This window comes from Nicrophorus vespilloides, unplaced genomic scaffold (assembly GCF_001412225.1).
Source record: "Nicrophorus vespilloides isolate i.1.1-1 unplaced genomic scaffold, Nicve_v1.0, whole genome shotgun sequence".
Lineage (NCBI taxonomy): Eukaryota > Metazoa > Arthropoda > Insecta > Coleoptera > Silphidae > Nicrophorus > Nicrophorus vespilloides.
Genome location: NW_017096951.1, coordinates 81,810 through 103,073, shown reverse-complemented (window position 1 = coordinate 103,073; position 21,264 = coordinate 81,810). Strand labels below are relative to the sequence as shown.

Sequence of the window (21,264 nt, the reverse complement as noted above, 5' to 3'; positions counted from 1 at the left end):
AACTACAATATTTAAACTAAGTCTAATAGTTTTATATTTTTTATAAATTAAACTTGTTTTATATAGTATACAAAATTATGAACATTGATGCTAACAAAAACACCAGACTGTCTAGATTTTCGGTGCGACGTTTTATTTATTATTAGAAACGATAAATATTAATGATACACGTACATGCCAATGAAAACGTAGCGTAATATAATGAAATATCAACATGAAATGCTCGGACCTCATTTGTATGCATGCATATAGATGTTTAACTATTATATTAATATATGAATCATACGCGCGTTAAAGCGTACGGTTTGCATTCTGCATGCGACTTTCAGTTATTTGTCTTCGTAATTATTTTTTTACTTTTCGTGCACCGAACTATCGCCAAAAATATATATATATACGCGAGTTTGTTGAACCTCGCGAACGAAAAATTTGCATTGTTCCTTTATATTTTTCTTCTTAACGAAAATAAAAACACTTTCCATTTCGCATTCAACAATCTTGAAGCGTTGATGATTTACGTCAGTAAACATTTATAGACTCAAGTAAATATTATTTACGATCATATTATTTTCTTGTTTTTTAGTTAATTTTAATTATTACCTTTTTTTAACAATGCTTATAATTGATTGAATAACTTATATAAACGCATTGTCATAACTTGTTTTTACTTTGTAACCACATAATATTACATAAATAAATTTTATATAACAATTAATTAAATCCTTAGATTAAAATAATTTCTCTTTATTAAACGCAACTATTAAAGTTTATTTTTTTTGAGAAAATTTCTTAATCTTTTAAATTTTTCCATTGACATTGTCCAAATTATGTCAAAAAGCGCCATCTATTGACAATTATAAAAGTATATCAGTTATTTGACATAAATATTTCTTTCTTTGTCATTACCTTAATTAATTAATTAATAAATAAATAATAAAATTTTATAAACTCTAAATTTAATCAAATACCTAATTAAAGCAATTAAGTATTTCTAAATGATTTGGTTTGTTTGGATGAATTGTGTGTATTTAAAATATCATAAATGGTAAATAATCATGTGGGATATGAAATTTCAGTGAGTTGCTGAAATTACTTGTTGAAATGTGTTTGGAGCGGTGCATCAATTTTAGTTGGCAATTGGAGGTTGATTAACCTATTCAATTCAGCGGATATGAAATAATCATTTGGAAAATTACATTTCCAATTCGATCGATTATTCATTAATTGCAACATATAAACATGATTGTATATAAATTTATTACATTCTTCTTCTGTATATTATTTGAATCTGTATTTGTTAAAATATTTAACTTCCAATTGTCTATCGACCATTATATTCCATTTAGTAATTGAATATTGGTATTAAGATTATAAAATTGTCGGAATTATACTTTGTGATACTCGTTTAGCGTTTAGAAAACGTTTCTAAATAACAAACGCTAAACGAAACAGCGTTAAATGGTGTCAAAATAAACAGTAAATAGGACAATTTAGATCTTTACTCGAAGCTTAGTAGACCGCGTTATATCAAAACAGCGTTAATCGAGGAAACGCCAAATGAGGTTTTACTGTATAATGGTAAATGTTTAATTAGAAATGAACTTCCAATAAATATAAGTTATTATGTAAGTAATATATAAAGTCATTCCTTAATTATATTAAATATGCACATTACAGCCTAAATCTGCTTGAAACCGGACTAATTGAAGACTTTAAAACCATACAAAAATGAACAGGAAAAAAGATGAATTATGAAAAATAATTTTATTAATGATGAATAATTAATATATATATATTTTTTATTAAAATTATTGTAATATATATAGCGCAACAATGTAAATAATTATATGTGATGTTTGACCTTGAGTAGAAAGGTTTCACTTCGGGATTTCGAGCGAGAGGAGAAAAATAAAGTTGGGTCCGGAAATGCTTACTGCATCCCAATAATCTCTTGATGAGCCGCAGACAAAAAACACGAAATCTTATGTAATTATTTTGCACGAAATCAACCGTAATAATTTATATTATTAAATTATTCTAACAAAGAATTTACATCGTTTCTCTACCAAATATATCAAATTCAATTAAATACAATGTATTTAAACTATTGCTAATTTTTTACAATGTTCACTTTAAATCGTCATAGATTTTTTTTTCTATAGTTGAAAGTAGGACATTTTGATACTAATTGGATCATTAAATATCAATGACTAAACTGTTTGAATTATACTTAAATTGGTCGAATTATAAGTAATTAATATGTATTCGAATTGTCTAATGAGAATGAAGTTTAAATACATCAAATAATTACCTAATTTCATTAATATCTTTTTTATAATTAAATCTCATGTTATTTATCATTGAGTCAAAACAGACGAAAATTATCAAATTTCAATTTTTTCTTCAAAATGTTTGTTACTTAACTTTGTAAAATTTCTAAGAAAGGTTAACTTTTATCATTGATTCTAAAAATTTCTTTACTATTTTACTTTATATCATTATTTATTTATTTCTTATTAAAAAGATCAGTTTTGTTCTATTGATGTTAATTAAGTAAAGAATCTCAATTATTTGTATGTTTATTGAATTAATTAAGTAAATATTTTATTATACAAAATTAATATGAAAATAAACGAGTTTATTATTAATAATTTGAGTTTATAGAAGAAGTGAATATTAAATTGTCCGAGTCTAGTAAGTAATGAAGATTATAGTAATTTCAATAGTAGTAGGTAGTAGGCGTAGTAGAAAATCAAATTACATGCAGCCTGTATATATATAAATTTTTTGTGTGCGTGTCTTGTATGCTTTGCAGAGGCCGCAGTCGGCTACCGATGCATGGTGGTGTTATGCAGTTGCCGTTGGATGAAAACTGCTACAAGCAACTTCCGTTGTATGTAAGATGGCTAATAAAAATCATTAAGAGCAATAAACAATAAATGGTGCCGCAAAGAAAATTGCCCGGCCTGAACAAGAGGAGAGCCCGACGGTTCATTGGAAACCGATTTCGGGTTCACTTCCCATGCCTTATGGTGTCGTTGGCGAAGGAGAAGACCTTCGGAAGAATCCTGCCTCTGAAAGTCCGTGCGCTGTGCTGCTACCTCGTGATTATTTCAAAACAAAAAAAAATGAGAAAAAAAAGAAAGAAATGACGTTGCCGAGGAAACAAAAAACTAAATAAATAATAAAAGAATGTGGGACAACAACAACAGCAACAAAGACGAGAAGAAGGAAGACTGAGACGAAGAAGAAGAAAAGGTGTATATATATAATACGATCGAACTATTGCTTGTATTATGTTACGCTCCAACACTCTATATTTTAGTTCGTGTCAGGATTTTTACTCGGAGAACAAGAGCAATTCAAGACGCAATTCCTACACGACGCTGATTTCGCTTGGATATTAATTGGTAAACCACCCGGGTGTTCGGGAAGTCTACCTGTTTGTTGGGCTTCACATCGGCATCCGCCTTCACAATGATTGTCGCCATTCTTGATGTGGGAATAACGAGTCTCGAAAAAAAAAACACAACAACAGATAATAATAATAAATCATCGGCAAGTATAAATATAATTATATAATCCATTTAGTCATCTGTCGACTCCTTATTTGCTTGCGTGCGGTAGGTTGAGCATTGCGTTCAAACCCATCGGAACTTATGTCTGTAATTATCCGGATCCTCTGTAGAAATGATGGACTTCCGGAAAACGCCAAGAGAAAACCAACAAGCCATTATCCTCCCATTGGACATAATTAATTTGATGGATTTGAACGAGTGCGATATTAATTACGAACTATGTAAGAGTAGGATTGAAATGCGAGCAATTTCCGGGAATGTAAAAATAATGATGTGGAATATTTGCATTGGCCTGAGGACATTTACTGCGATCGACGACGTGAAAGTACTCGACGATTGCAGCAGCGGTGGATTCCCAATGTAAGAACACCTCTTGTAGATACGAGAGCTTCGACGAATTCGGACTTGGGAAGTACGCGTTCGTTCCGAAATTGGAGCGTCCTTTACGTGTCCGAAATTAATGTTCATGTTAACAAACCTTAAATTAGTCACGATTTTTTTATGCTTAATTCAATACGCAATACTCAGAAAATAAATTGTCTACTATAACAACTATTTTGGGACGAACATAGTATTTATGAAAGTACAGCATTTGTAATTCTTGTAATATTATTAATTAATGTGCGCATTCAATAACTAGAGCAAGTAACTTGTCAAGTAACATTGGAATTTTTATAGCAAACTCTGCGTAGGTACTTTAAACTTGTCCTATTTATTAGGCAAAACTCAGAAAGTAACTTGTCAAGTAATGATGCAATTTTTACATCAAACTGTGGGTAGTACTTACAATAGTACTTCGCATATAATGAAACTCCATATGATCAAACCCAAAATATATCATTATTTTCTAGTTTCATTCACTACATGAAACTTGGAAAGTAACTTGAAAATTGTCAGTGGAATTAGTATAAACAGATGAATACTTATAAAAGTACCTCGTGTCCGTAATTAATCTTCATATGAGCAAACCCGTCAGTATTTCTTATATTAAAATCAAAACATCAAAAGTAACTTGTCAAGTACTATTAGAATTGGTACTTCTAGATCTGCTACTTATAAAATTATTTAGTGTATGAATATAATATTTGTATTAACTTGGATTCGTTAATACACTAATAATTTTATGACTACACAATAACAAACCACAAACCATTCACAATTATCTAGTATTCTCATTAGAAAAAACAACAAAAGTTACTTCACAAGTAACATTAATTAATAATAGTACATATGTCCTTAGAAAAGTACTAACCTTTCAAAATTAATCTTCCTAATAACCAACCACAAACTATTCACAATTATCTAGTATTCTCATTAGAAAAAAACAATGAAAGTTACTTCACAAGTGACATTAACATTTTGTTACTTTCAGTACATGAAAGTTAGAAAATAACTTTTCAAGTAACTATGGAATAAGTTAGTGACGATAATTCAAAAGTAACTTGTCAAGTATCATTAACATTTAATAAAATGCGTTGTACTTTTACTTTCCAAGTATCTAGCAGTGAGCAATGAGATTTACGTTGTTACATTTCTCAGAAATCGGGTAAAAATAAATCCGTATATACTTTATGCACATATCTAAGAACTGCATAACAATGATAAGAACATCGGAAAACTTAGTAAACAATCTTCCTAGAATTTGAGAAGAATTCCTTAACTACAAACTTGTGAAATTAACTTGTTGAACGCGCATAACACTTTTGCAACTAAATTCGGAGAATTGGTGCAGAAATTTTTGTTGTGAAATGGCAATTTTAAATTTGGAACGTCCGTTTCTATATTTGTTTTTTTCTTCTTCTTTATTTTAATAATCGTTATGAGGAAACGAGTTTCTTTTAATGCGCATTCTAGGAAATTATGGAAACAAATATTCTTGTTACTTACAAATTTACATTGAATTAATGGATTATAGAGAATGTTAACTCATTTAAATCCTACAAGAAATATTCTTAACCAGATTAAATTCTATTGAATCATTATCAATATGTTTACTTCTTATACAAAATTACGTAACTTTAATTTAAAAATACAATATTTATCTGATATTTTTTATAGATTTGTTAAGTAAATTCTCAAGAATATGAAAATAGAATATAATTAACAATAAATTAATTTTAAAACTGTTAAATTTCATTACTGAATATGTTAGCAAATGTTGCTAAATAATGCGTTAAATATAATTTTTAGTTGTTTTTAAACTGATTTTCTATTGCGAACTTAACGTAGATGTTAAAATTAATCAATATCTAATTAAATATTGTCTTTTTTTACTGGGGTAAGCCCAGAGTTAACCGCAACTCATTCCATTCAATACTATGCACTTAAACAAGGAAAAATCTATATATAAATAATATTTGCAATCCTTCTCATAATTCTCTAACAAAATAATACTTTTTATTTTGGAATAAAATTGGAAATTCGACAAAAGAATGTACGAGTATACAAATAATGGTAATGTGTAATGATGAAAACATTAGTTAATAATGTACTCTAATACAAACAAGAATGCTTTGACCCGCTCGGTCTTTGTATGTTATATACTAATGCTCAAATAGTGTTGAATCAATGGATGAAACACACGCATTCATTCTAAATAGAGTTTCAAAGTTTGTTATCTACTTTGTTATTTTGTACAAAATTTTCATGTAAATTTTCAATAATACAATCATACAATATACAATATGAATTAATTCAATACTAAAAAAGAAAATTACAGATTTCATTTAAATATTTCTAAATTCCCAACTTGTAATTACTTTTATATAATTTAACTTATTCATTACTTAATGATTACAAATATATATATTTATTCTCTGTTGTATTAATCAGCTTTCATTTTTAGATATTCGCGAAATACTCAAAGCTTGTTCATGGAAAAGCCTCAGAATAAAACTGATGCATTTTTAGTTCATTCACGCATTCACTCATTCAATAGACATGATTGTTTATATAATATATAGTCATAGTTTTGTTACGCAATATTATAAAAAAAATCTACGATATTCCATCTTATAATTGACGTTTTTAATCTGATTTTTTAAGTTTATATAATATATTTAACAATTTATTGAATTTAGTAAGATACATAAGAATTTTACCTATTTAGGTTGTAATAATGTTTTTTTTAGAAACTGAGATTATATAATCTGTTTGTAAATAATTAATTTTAATTGGCGTTATTTAATTAAATTTGAATAACAATCGCAGAAATAGATTTACGTAATGATCACGTAATTGCGTCCAACGAATAAAAATAACCATTAACGCAATTGCAGGTATCGTTAAATGGATATATAATTTATTTTTAATTGGAAATATAATAATAATGGAGAAGTCAAGTGTATTTATACTTTTTTTTTTACTAGTTACTTGACAAATAATTAGGAAAGTTGTCAAAAGAATTTACTTTACGCGTTATTAATAAAGTAAATTAAGTCTAAATATTGTAGATATTGAAATGTCTTGAAAAGAAGTAAAATTACTTTAACTTATGTTGGTTTTAGTACTTTACAAGTACTTGTCTCAGTTATCAAATGCTTATATAATTGTTCGATATTTACACGTAACTTGTAGTGCATTGTTAAATAACTAATTTATTGGAAATATAATAATAATGGAGAAGTCAAGTGTATTTACACTTTTTTTACTACTTGACAAATACTTAGGAAAGTTGTCAAAAGCATTTACACGTTGTTAATAATGTTAACCAAGTCTACGTAATGTAGATATTGAAATGTATTAAAAATAAGTAAAATTACTTTAACTTATGTTGATTTTAGTACTTTTTCAAGTACTTGTATGAGTTATTAACACGTAACTTGTCAACTAACTAATTTTTTGAATTTGAATCAATTGTAAAGAAATAATGTTAAGAAAATACTATACTTGTTTAGCAAATTTATGATCTTCAAATACATGTCCAAGTTGTCAAAATTATGTATTTCATAATATATTTGACATACTATTTTATATTATTCATAATTTTGGATTGAAATCATGTAAAAATGTATTGTTTCTTATTAAATATATATAATAATATTAATATAAATTAATAATTCTGAGAAACATGTCGTAACCATTTTACAGTTATTTGCGTTTCTTGTTAAATAAATTGGTTTATTGTAAGATATTCTTTAATTGGAAATATAACAATAATGTTAAAGTCTTAATTGGCTAATTTTAAACGAATCTCGCATCTTCCGTCGCGGTGTGGTGCGTTTGGTAGTAAAAGGCAGGTGGATTAAAAAAAAACAAGAAGAGGAGAAACTTCCTTGGTTGACTTGGTAAATCTGTGCCAAGCAGTGTTACAGGGAAGCAAGGTAAAAAAAAGGAGTAAAGTTGGAGTCTCGGGCGGCCTTTAAGGTTTCTTCGGGCGTATCGATTTACAGAAATCACTCCCTTTTGTGATGTGGCTGTGCATACGTACTCTCATCATATTTTTCTCTCTCTCTCTCTTTCTATCTTATTCTTTCTTTTGCTTTGTTTTGGTTCTCAACGCGAAGAGGTCTCAGCATCCAATAATTCCCATGAAATTCAACCCCACCGAAGCGTTGTGTGTGTGTGTTATATATATTTTTTTGCTCAGATAATTATGAATATTGCAAATTAGTTATGGTGGAAGGTAAAATAGATCCATACCTTCATAAGAAAACAACAACAAAGTGTATAGGAAAGGTCGGTTACGCAAGAACGAAGGGATCCACCGGTAATTCCCCGTTTCTAAAATAGCGAATAATTATTCCGCTGTTTTTCTCATTTGAATGCAAGTGACGCACTTCGAGGGGATTTTGCGTTCAGGAAAAAAAAAATAGGAAATAATAATATTACAGATTTATCATGGTATTTAGATCTTCGATTGTGTTTTCGTTGACCGTCGGATGGTCGGTTCGGTTTTATTGTAGAGAGGAGGGCAACCCCAATTTTCTGGGGGTGCTCAATTAAGCGGAACTTATTTCCATTCAACCATCCAAAGTGGGTAACGAGCCCAATGGAACTAAATTGCTTTCGGCTCGGGGTTTCTTCTACAGAAAACACGGTGAGCAAGTGTGTTTTCTTCGGTTGTCCCCTTGTAGATGACGAGCCGACTATGTGACAAGCTGCAAACCGAAATTCAATCCAATAGGCTACTATCCGTTACCGTGTAATGTAAGATATATTTGCCGCTCCGATGCATCTCAATCAGTTACTACGTGCAGACCACAATTTTTATGAAACTATTTATTGCTTTTTACTTTTGATCACTTATTGCGTTATATATATACATACGCTATATCTCCATCTCCGTGTTTTGTATTTCCTCAAATATCAAATTCACTCTACCTTATGATTACCCAACAGACATTCCTTCACCTAATTACTTTATATACCTTGGTTTTCGTGCACGTAGCTGGGCTGAGATGGTATTTCCGAGGGTTGTGTCAACGAAGTGGTCTTCCTCTTGAAGTCTAGGAATCGCAACTGCGACTGGAACGCCGTGTCTATGTAGGGTCTTTGGGTATGCTGTCCATCTACAACAGAAATGCAACGACAAAACAAAATTAATATCATGAAATTATTTCTGAAAAATTGAATCCAATATATAGTGGTATTATGATTGATATAAAGTTACATCCATATAATACGTGATATGACACTTCAAATGTATTAGGAGACTACATTATTTGTTCATATGACTCATTTCATAAGTGTACCAAATGCTATGAAGCTGCCAATAATGCATTGTATGTATCCAATATTTTAACTAGCATAATACATACATGTCTATCAAGTCTACCAACTAGTATGAAGTTGTCAATTCAATTTGGCTGTCGTTGGATTTCAATCAGAAAATGGACGTCTCAACTCATAGATGTACCAAATACTATGAAGCTGTCAATTCACTTTCACTGTCATCCAACTGTAGTGTGTCAAATGTTATATATTATGTATATGAACCATTATAATTAACCCAACACATACATTTCTATCAGGTTTACCAACTACTATGAAGATGTCAATTCAATTTGGTCGGACTACAATATTAGTTCATATGACTGATACAATGTTTGTCTCACATCATAGGTGTACCAAATATTATGAAACTTTCAATTCTGTCTCACTGTCATCATATGTTATCATCATCATATGTCTATATATAATCTGTCTAAAAAGTATGCATTGTATGGATGCAAAATTATCACCAGTGAAATACACATAGATCTGTCACGTGCACCAACTTCATATAGCAGTTGATTTTCATTGTCTAATCTGTCCTATTTCAGTGACTACAATAGTATTTTGACTTATGATATAATTTTGTCATACGTCATGCATATTGTTGATGCAACATTTTAACTACTATTACAATAAAATTTCCAATTGCGACAGTGAAATAATAATCATGCATTATTTACATATTTGTTTTTCATTAAATTGCGTAAATTGCGTAATCCAGCGGAAATTGAGTTATATTTGATAATTGATGAAAAAATATATACAACTTTTCATAATTTTACTGTTTCCATGTACACTTCATAATATTGTTTTATTAGTAATAAACAAAACGGAAAATTATGGTTATATAATTATATAAAATGCAAGTATGGCATTCAGTAACTTCAATATGGGATTAATTCAACGATTCCAATCGAAAACGCTGCAAACAATCACCGACGGATCATGTTCTGTAACCAACAGTCTTCTTATATGAAACAAATGAAGATAGTTATGCGAAATATATTCAACTTTAGTAATCTACTAATACTCAACAAACTTGCTATTTGAAGATTAAAAATATAACATGTTTCTTATATAATTAATTGTCAAATTTTTATTTAAACTTTTATGAAAATATGTTTTGTTTGATGAACAAAAAATTTAATCATAATGTAATAATTTTAAAGTTTTAATTGAAATATACTTTGTAATTTAAACATATAATTATTAAAAATATGATGCAATTCGAATGAGAATTATTCAATTGAAAGCTGCTTGAAATCATATGGGAAATTTTCAATTGTAATTAAATCTTATATTTTATATTCTTCGAAATAAGATACATTTCTCATATTAAGATTGTCGTGGGTTGTAGACATCAAACTTACCCCCAACAACTTAACAAGAAAATATGTGTTCTTCATTCCAATATATTTTTGGTGTCCACGTGGATCCTAAGCACTGTACCTAATGGACAAGACTGGAACAAAATGTAGTTTATATTAACCACTGTCACTGTAGAACAATGGATGAGGTAACTGAGTTTTGAAAGAAGATTCTATGTCTTTGTAAGAATAAAAAAAAGTACATAATTTATTGGTAATACATTTTTAGTATTAAATACAAAAAATATATGTAGTTTATGAGTTAATTAAAAAAATGAGAATGATTTAATTCAAAGCAAATTGAATTCATAACAAGGATTATTCGTTTTGTTTGTAAATGAACGGAACAAAGTGTGAGGTTGGATTTCGGTCGACGTGTGTAAACGTCAGTCAACGAATAATTTGGATTGCGGTCAGATTTGTCGTAATGGAATTAAAGTATTGATTGATTTGCATAATTTTTTTCCCCGGAATACATCGGGGGAGGGGGGATGTGCGCTTTTGGCGAATGTTGAAAGGGGTTTGGGGAGCTGGTTTGCACCGAGGGTTGATTTTAATTCACCGTGCGGGGGCTTTTTCCTGACAATGGCGGAGGCGGCGGAGTTCGGTGGAGGCGGCGTCGGCGGTGGCGGCGGTGCATATAAAACTATGTGGCGCTAGTGTCTACCGGAAGCCATCAGGCAGGCCGATGCAATCACTTCCGGCCTATGTCATTTCCGCCACCATTAATACTAAATTATTTGTAGAATTTTGCGTCAGGACCCTCAGCACTGCTGATGAGCCGACATCTGGTAATGATTTGTAATAATTGCACATCGAATACAAACAAAACACGAACAAAACGGAACCGTGACATGTAACTGTACCAAACCAAAATTAATGTAATTTTTGGCACGGAATCGTAAATAATCCATTTCCAGTCAACAAACCTACAACCTCTCTCCATCCCTTCTTTTTTGTTAATCCAAACTAATCTCATCTTATTTGATGAAACACATTTTGCTACCGTTCAACCAACGTTTCCTATGAGCTTTCCCATTTTTAATTCGATTTTAAGATGATAATTGGGAATAGGATTGTTTGTTAATGTGTTCGAAATGATGTGTGTATTTGGTAGAATGGTGGCAACTGGTGGTAAATAGAGTAATTACTTACAACATAATGAGGACGTAATTGCAGCAATAGCAGATTTGTAAATTGCTAATCTAACGCATTTGTCAATGATTGGACTCCGATATATGCGCGTGTATGTGTATGCGTGTGAGCGTATACATGTTAGAGTCTGTGTTAGTTAGTGTTTGTGTGTTGAGGGGGGACACAATGCATGCATTTGGAAATGCTCGTATGTGTAGTAGTATACATATGTGTGTGCGTCTATGATTTGTGTTTCAAATGAAACTATTGATGATAGTTTCCACCTATAAATAATATATAAATCGATTTAATTGAACCTATTTATATTTTACATTTTGGGAGGGAGCTTTTGGAAACCCGGATTGAATAATTTAATCAAAATTTATTGCCCTGTGAATGTTTTATTATTTTCATTACACGCTTTCACGTTGCTCCCAATTAATACGCGTATAATCTGGTCTATCTGTGTGCATGTAACAAACCCAATGCGATTCATTCTATGAACTCTTTATTTCATTCTTCTGCTTTTTTTTGTTGTTGTTGTTGTCTGTGTGCAAGAAACTTTTGCGAACATCAAATCCATTTATCGATCTCCTTTACTTTCCTTTTACTGTTGCAACTGGTTTCTAACATTTCCCAACAACTGTTGACAAAATAATTGAAGCATGCATATCGAAAACTTCCTGTTATAAATAATACAGTAGAATGCATACAAATCTCATTCTTTTACATTTTTTTTTTATATATACTTAAAATTACTTCTCCAAACATCAATTCTTCTTAATTTTGATTTTAAGCTTTCAGTTATACCTTGGTTAACTTTAACGAAATTCGAACTTATACAGAAATTATACAAGAAGATAAAAATAACATCAACGAAGTTAGAAATGAAGTTATCCAGATTGATAATTTATTGAATGATGAAGATGATAATTATTAAAGTTGAAGATTTAAAAAACCTTATTAGTAACGATGTCAAAGAAAATATTAGTCTTTATTAAAGAATTTCTTGCACTTAGTTTTAACTCATTTTGAAAGAAGTATTATTGTTAAGCTTAGACAATAGATAAATGAAAGAGAAAGAGAAGTTTCACTCTACAAAGAAATTAAATAAAATTTCGTTAAACGAGGTATTACTCATATAATACATTTTCAATATTGATATGTAATTTTATTTTCTGTACCTACTTTTGAATATAATTTGAAAAATGAGTTGAAGTTTTTTACAAAATATCTTCTTTTGATTGATTTTTTTTAATTAATATTTACCATTGTATCTAGTTTCTATCATTTCTCAATGTAAATCAATCTCATTCTTAAAGTAATGATTCATTAATACGACTTTATTGATAATATCTATTTATAATAAACTACTTCATCGTAATTTATTTTGAATGATTGTAAAAGATATGAATTGTAACAAAAAGAAACCTTTAGACTTATTTTTTCAAACTTTTGAACATCTGCTTAATATGACTCGGATAAAGGGATTCTGCATGCAAGTATAGGACCTGCAAGTACCTCGCATAGTGCGGTTCTACCAATATTCTAGACTATTTTAAACCGGACAAATCGAGGAACTATACAAAATAGAAATAAACCACATACAAAGAGGCAAAATAATAATTTTAGAATTTATTTTTTAATTTTCAAACCGTACTATAGTGAATCTAAGCCGCACTATACAAGGTATTGTTATACAAATAATTTAGCATAACTATAAAACAATATCATGTAATGTATTGGAAATATCGAGAAACACTTGTATAACAATATTAGTACTAACTCTAAGAAAATAATAATAGTAAAATATTGATTAATTTGTAAAGTAAATTTTACTTAAGAAAAATCACTTAATTGAAACATATTTCACTGAAATTCTACAGGATGTCACATATATAGAAAATATGTACTTTCTATTCTGAAATTATAATACTATTATGTAATGTATTTTAATCTAGTGAAAATATTATTGTATACAAAATTATAAAAATGCGTTTAAAGTAAATTAAATTTTTCAATTTGTTCTATTTGTAATCTATCGACGAAATGTGGACAGAATAGAAAAAAAAGAACAAATCTTAGGCATCAATTTGAGTTCGCGCTACTGTTGCCGCCTTAAATACTATTATTAAGTACACGAACAATAATTTCGAGCTGATTGGATCGAGATGCTCTAAGAATAACGCCCATGGAATGGACTAATTCCATGGTAATAACAGGATCGAATAATCTTCCTATCGACATTAGAAAATGCCATCAGACATTGCGCAAAACTGTTTCGTAAAATTGCGAGAGTAAGAAAAACTGTACCGTGCATTTTCTCTGTGATTTCGTTTATTTTCATCGCATAGAAGCGCAATGGCACGTTAACAGGGGATATGATAATGATGATGTTGTTTTATATCGAAACGGAATCGATGCTCGGCGATGCGAGAAACAATTTAGAAATCTCGAGAGGTAATGCCTCCAGATGATAAAAATCATTACAGTTTTGCCCAATAACCGGTAGCTCCCGAGACGCGTAGCGAAGAGAATTAGTATCATCGAAAGAACAACAACATGAACACAAAAAAAAAAACAAGAAGAAAGAAAGAAACTGAGGAGTGTAGAAGGTAGAAAAAAAAGAGTGGAAGATGAAGGAGAAGAAGAAAGGAAACAAACAACGAGAAGAAAATAATGAAGATAATGATAGACTATAGAGAGAAACAGACAGAGAGATGATCGGTGATCTCTACAGTCCCTATGATTCGAATTATGGAATGCTGAAAGCGCGTGAAGTAGCAATGCGGATAAACCGCATCACATACTTTCCGTATTTATGAAGCATCGGTTAATTAACGCTGTTTATTGAAAATAGCCATTCCGAACGTTCCGATTTTATTGTAATTCTTCGTATTTGTGTTTGTGCCCGCCCGGTTTTAATAAATAAACGTGTTGCTGTCGAAGACCGCAAATCGCAATTATATCGGTGGTCTATAAATTTCGTTATTTATTTAATGAAAATATTTGCACGAAAACTAAAAGAATAAATAGTAAAATGATCAATTTCATCTATTGCTGTACATAATTGACTTCAGTTATGCAATCATTTTTTTTTATTTTTGTGTATGTTTATATGTAATACGTGTATGTGATAAATGAAGTAGGTAGATTTGATTAACCATTTCTTGTTTCCCGGGAACAGAAAATCCGGGAAAAATTAGTAAAATAATTGTTTTTACAATCAATCAACTAAAAATGTTAAGAACTGACTAGTAAATGTATACATTTACTAAATTTGTATAATAAAGTTACAATAAGTAATCTTCGTAATTTCGTTAATTTTATAAATAAGTAATTTCTAATAAGATCATTTTACCAAAATCTAAGGTAAATTTATACATTGAGTAGTAAGTGCCATTTGTTGTTTCCCGGGAACAAAAAACAAATCTGGGAAAAATTAGTAAGGTAATTGTTTTCACAATTAATCAAAATACAAACGTTAACAAGTAAATATACACACTGACTGGTAAATGTATATATTTTCTAAATTTGTAAAATAAAGTTCGAATAAGTGACCTTGGAAATTTCGTTAATTTTCTAAATAAGTAATTTCTAGTTATACTAAACTCTAAGGTAAATGTATATATTGAGTAGTAAGTATAAAACAATAGAATGCAAATTATTGAGAAATTTTTATGTAATAACGTTAATACAAGTAAACTTACTAATCTTGTCTATCAATTAATAAATATTTTGTTATTATTTATTAAAATCAATTTTTATAATTTTTTGATTATTTTACTAATCTGTTGAAGCAAATATATATATTCTCTAGTAAATATGTACATTACATACACTAGGAATAGCAAATACTTGATCATTTCGTCTATCCTTTATATACTTATTTTGTTATTATTTATTATAATCCACTTTTATATTTACTTGATACTTCCAATAAACTGTTATAGCAAAAATATGAATTTTCAAGTAAGTGTGTACATTTACCAGGAGTAGTAAATATTCTTAAAATGTTAGTTGTGACTAGTAAATAATGTAGTATAGTTTAAGCAATTATTTCAACACAATTATTAAAGAAACATATGTTTAAAAATGTTAAAATTTTGCATCAATTAATTATTTTTAATTATCAAAAACGAAAAAAAAAAATAACAACAGCAAATTGATCTCTTCGTGCCATGGATATTGTCGTGCACAGATGACTTCGGTTCTTCCACCTTTTTTTTATCCTCTCCTTTTGTTATTGTGCTGTTTTCGAAGCAACTCGGACATATGTTTCGGGGGGGTGTCATTAAAAAAAGCGTTTCGTGTTCGGACACAAAGGATCGCCAACATTATTAAACCCTATTCCGCGCGGGGAGAATTGGAGTAAATACAATATAAAAAAAAAACAGAATAACTGAAAGAATTGTGAAACAAGAAGAAGAACGATATAAAAAAAAAGAAGTAGAAGAGAGAACGTGTGGAATAACGCGGGTTTAGTACAAATGTATTCCGTGGTTATTATAGTGAAACACCCCAAAGTAAAACATTTATGTGTATTATATGTTCGTTTTTTTTTTCGCCTAAATTAGTACAATTTTCCACACGCAATCGAGCTACGTACACACAAGTGAATACATTATGTTTTATTCTGTTGTTATTGTTGCTTTCCGAACCCTTTTTCAACCCCCCAGCAGCTTTGATCCTAGGCGAATTTCTTTCCACGCTGCGGCTGATGAGATATTTTGAGGGGGCAGAAAATTAATTGCATACTAATACACTGATTATTCGAAGAATGCTGGATTTAATTGGGAATTACCTTAGACATTCCACGTATTAACCATACATTAGGATATACTAATTGGCATCCACTTTGATACGTCCCCCACGACACACCTCCTTCTCCTCCTCCTCCTCCTATTCAACCCCCGTTCATTTCGCGAGTTTCCATAATCCACGGTGGCCGTGGCCGTAATAAGCAAAGAGAAATTCATGCAGCACAAGTCTATCCCTCTCCGCACGGAATTAAAGTAACAAACAAATACTCTACTAGGCTTTTGATTAGTTTGTGCGTGTAGCTACTAAGTTTCGTGATAAGGTCCCCCATTTCCTGGCTATATACTGCCTTTTATCGTAGTGAGAATAATATTGGGATAAGAAAATGCGACTCGGGAAACAACTGGGACGCGTTTTTGCGCGGAGCCACAACCAAATTACACCTAAACAACAAAATAATAACGAGCAGCAGGTCCCCCCAATTATGTAACAGCAACGGAGGAAAAGACCGATCGCCCAAGGCCCTATTGGCAAGTCCTTTGTACGACGCAAAAATTGCTGCCTAATTGCCGTTCATCTCTATGTCTGTCCCATTCTAAGCTGTGATGATTATTCTCACATAAGGGTCGCAACTTTCCATATGCGTTATACACTTACTGGTTTTCGAACGGGGCTCCCGTGGTCCATCCACCGTGACCTTGATGGCTTTATTGTAGGTAGTCACTTGCGGGGGCGACGTTGATATTGTGATTGTTATGGTGAAGGATTTTCCTGCAAAAAAAAAATATATAAATACATTCAACAAAACATATTTCATATTAAAGTACTGTTTAATAATTTATTTCACTACTAAATTATACTATTTCTATTCTTGTTTTGATCATTTCATTTATATAAAGCTGCATCCACACCATTCTAAACATTAGACATAAATCTGTCTTAACAAGCATAATTCGACATTTAATTATCACGCATTTTCATTTTGCCCATTTATTTACATTTTACTTCATATTTTATTATACAAATTTAAATTTAACATTATTAAATTGATTAATAAAAAAATGATTTAGAACTTAATATTATCTTACTGAATAGATTGTCAGTAAAATGAAGTAGAAATAACCTTCAACGTCGAAAGTGTTAGGCTTTTAAATTCTCATAAAATTTTATATTACCCAAGCAAACATACATAGTAGTAACTAATATAAGCAATAAGATAAATTTTGTAAAGATTTATGTATAAAGAAAACGCATTGACCGAAATCTTTCAATATAAATTGTCCTATCTTAACATCAAAAATGTATGCCGCTTAGGAAATTTATAATTATAATCATTTTTTTCCAATTTTTAGTTTAAAATACAGTAATACCTCCATAGTGCGGCTTTGGTCAGTCCTGATTCATTATAGTACGGTTAGAAAATAAAAAAATAAAAGTTTATAATAAATTTAATAAAGAATTATGGATTTATATTCAATATACATTTTTCAATTTTGTAATGAAATTATTGGTTTGTTAATATGATTTATAATTTATGCATTATATAAATTGCTTGAAACTTTGTATTTTCGATTACATAAAATGAAGAAAAAATATTAGAGAGTAAAAACAAATTTTATATATGAAATAATTATTATTTAAATTATCAACATAATTTATTAAAATTACGTAAATAATTATAGATTAATTTTAGATGAAATTATTTGTATTTGTTATATGTAAAACTTTTCTATATTTTAAATATTATCTTAATTAAGAAATATATAAAATAGTAATTAATTATGTAAACAAAAATATATATAATTAGTAGAACATTTAATTTCACTAACGATTTTGTTTTAATTTTATTTTTTATAAACAAAATTAAACAGAGAAAAAATACATCAGAGTTTAAATAATAATTAAATGAAGTTGAATATTAACAATGTACGCAGAAAACCTGTTTTCGGAAATAAGCGGTAATTTAATTAACAACTCATTAAAAATATAATTTAATTGCGGCTTCTTTATATATTAATAAAACGTACTATTCACATTATACATTAGCAATAAATACGTGAATGAGTTTTCAATAATAATTTTCATTGCTTTTCTATCTTAGACATCAAATGCATATGCCGCTTAGAAAATTTACAACTACAATTATTTTCTCGCATACTGCGGCTTCGATCAGTCCGGATTCATTATAGTACGGTTTGAAAATTTCAAAAACAATCAAAATTTTAATTCAGCAAAATAAAAATAAATTTATACAATAAAGTCTCTGTTTGTTCAGTTTAAAGTCTTTTATTTGATACCGCACTGTGCGAATTATTGCTTTAGTTTCATTATTACATATTTTGAAGTTTTTTTTATTAATAATTATCACAAAGTTTTTATATATAAATTACATATTTTTAAGAGAAATAAGTTATGAAGTTCTAAACATAAATAAAATCTTATACAAAATAACGATTTTCTTTATTGTGTGTTGGCTTATCACAATTGATAAGCTAATCGTGAATTAACTTGCTAATTCAAATAAAACGAGTTGTTGAAAAAAATCTATTTTACTTATGCTTTAATTATTCATTAATACAATAAAACAATAGTTTTTTTTAATTAAATTATAATGACAATTAATATAAATTTATTATGTATATAACAGTGTGATAAAAAAACTGTTTTAGATTTTTTTTTGTATATTTTTTGGCAAATAATATAAATTAAATTTTAACGTTACTCTGATTAAATTAACATGATTAACTGATAAAGAATTGTGGTAAGATATTAATTGCAATGCGGTTAACGATTTCGTTACAAAATAACTGCAGATTATAACAAAGATACGAAAAAGTAGAACAAAGTTTTACATTTCAAAAATAAATAAACAATTTATAAATTTTGTCTGTTTAACAAACAATATTTGTATACTAAAGAGAAGTAAACAGTCTTGATTATATAAATATTTTATACATAGAAATTTAATGTAGCTTTTGTAACCTTTTTCTTCCACCATAATTCATTGCTTTTTCTTATTAGTTTCAGTTTTGTTTTGAATAATGAAAATTGAATATAACCGTTTTCAATTATTTTTCTCGAAATATGTCATGTATGAAAAAAAAAAATGTTTCGCATTGGAATGAAAACCACATCCAGACCAGCTTTTCCGTGAAACGAAAAATAGGGAATTATAATTTAACCACAACCGCTCGATAATGGACAAGATTAAGCTTTAAGGATATTTCGTATGGAAGTGGCCATTAGAATCGACAAAACAAAACAAAAATGTATAAATTCATTTAAATTTTGTTTAAATATTATTTATTTTAGTCAAAATTATCGACTTCTCTCATTTTCTTAAATAACAAATTTTGTTCCCTTTACATTTTTTTTATTTTTTGCGCATACAGTAAAATCCTTACATGACACAAATGTTGATGTCTATTCAAGAGATAACTGGTATACGTTTCAAAATACAGTAGAAGTTCGGTTCAAGAACATAATTCGTTTCTAAAGAATAACCGAAAACCAAATTGTTCGAAAACCGAAACCATTTTCCCGTATGGATTAACTTTACCGAAATTAGGTTTTGAAACTGAGAAGTTTTTGTTTGGGAGAACCGAATTATTCTACAAAAATTTATAGATTTTTTTCAAAATAATTCAATAATTCAAAAAAAATGAAAAGAAGCATAACAGTATAATAATTATGAATAATATATAAAAAAAATGTTATAAATCTGTATATGAAATGACTAATTTGTGATTTATTAATTAATAAACGGAAATTGTTATATTGGGGAAAACCGTTTACATGGAAACATTTCGCCAGTGGAAACTTAATTGCAGAGCGGAGCAAGGTTGGAAAAATCGCGCTGAAATTACGAATGCAACTATGCAATATTTCTTTTTTTTAGAACTGTTTGTGTATTCCCAAATTCCCTGAAACAGTGTGTGTATCTATTTTTAACCTCGTCAGATGTTGATGCATTTATGCAAACTATTTAGTATAAATTAATGTCAGTTTTCCAGTTCCGTAATTAAAACCATTCACTTTTGATTTGCAATATAATTTCTTAATTTGTTTATAATAGTTTGATTACTTAAGTTAAGCAATTTGTGTAGAAGATGGGTGACCTTTAACATTTGTTAAATACAATAGTACTAAGCTTTACTCAAGTCACTGCTACATGCTTGTACATAACATCCACTGCTGATTTATTTTGTTTTGAGAATGGTGATAATATAAATATAAGAAAGGTTTTCAATTAACAGAAACGAAGAATTTTTTATTATTATTTTGCAAAATTATACATTTTGTGATGAGAATAAAATATGAGGAAAGAAAAACAGAATTAACTATAAAATCAAATTTACTTTGCTTAGAGATTTATCTCAACTTTAGGAGAAGAAAACGATAAAAAAAAGATTACCCAAAAATCGAAATGTTCGAATACCGAAACTATTTTACCATAAGGGTTCATATAAAGTTAATCCGTTTATGTCTGTCACAAGTTTCAAAATAATGGAATAAATGAATGGTTTCTAATAGAATATAATTCATTAATAACGGGTTTTCAATAATCGAATTGTTCGAATACCGAAACCATTTTACTATAAGTGTTCATATAAAGTTAATCCGTTTATGTCTGTTACAAGTTTCAAAATAATGGAATAAAAGGATTGTGCTTATAAAATATAATTCATTCATAACGGTTTTCAAACAAT

The 21,264-nt window shown here is 29.1% G+C and overlaps 1 protein-coding gene across 2 annotated transcripts in view; it reads right to left on the bottom strand.

Moving 5' to 3' along the window:
- LOC108558569 (runt-related transcription factor 1-like) overlaps window positions 1-21,264 on the bottom strand; it is a 38,501-nt gene that overhangs the window by 2,304 nt on the left and 14,933 nt on the right. The window contains exons 2-3 of one of the 2 annotated variants that reach the window (XM_017915531.1): window positions 17,213-17,326; window positions 8,948-9,091 (exon numbers count right to left, since the gene is read on the bottom strand). In XM_017915531.1, coding sequence (XP_017771020.1) covers window positions 8,948-9,091; window positions 17,213-17,326 — 258 coding nt within the window. The remainder of the gene's footprint in view (window positions 1-8,947; window positions 9,092-17,212; window positions 17,327-21,264) is intronic. The other variant, XM_017915533.1, reaches the window with a different exon arrangement.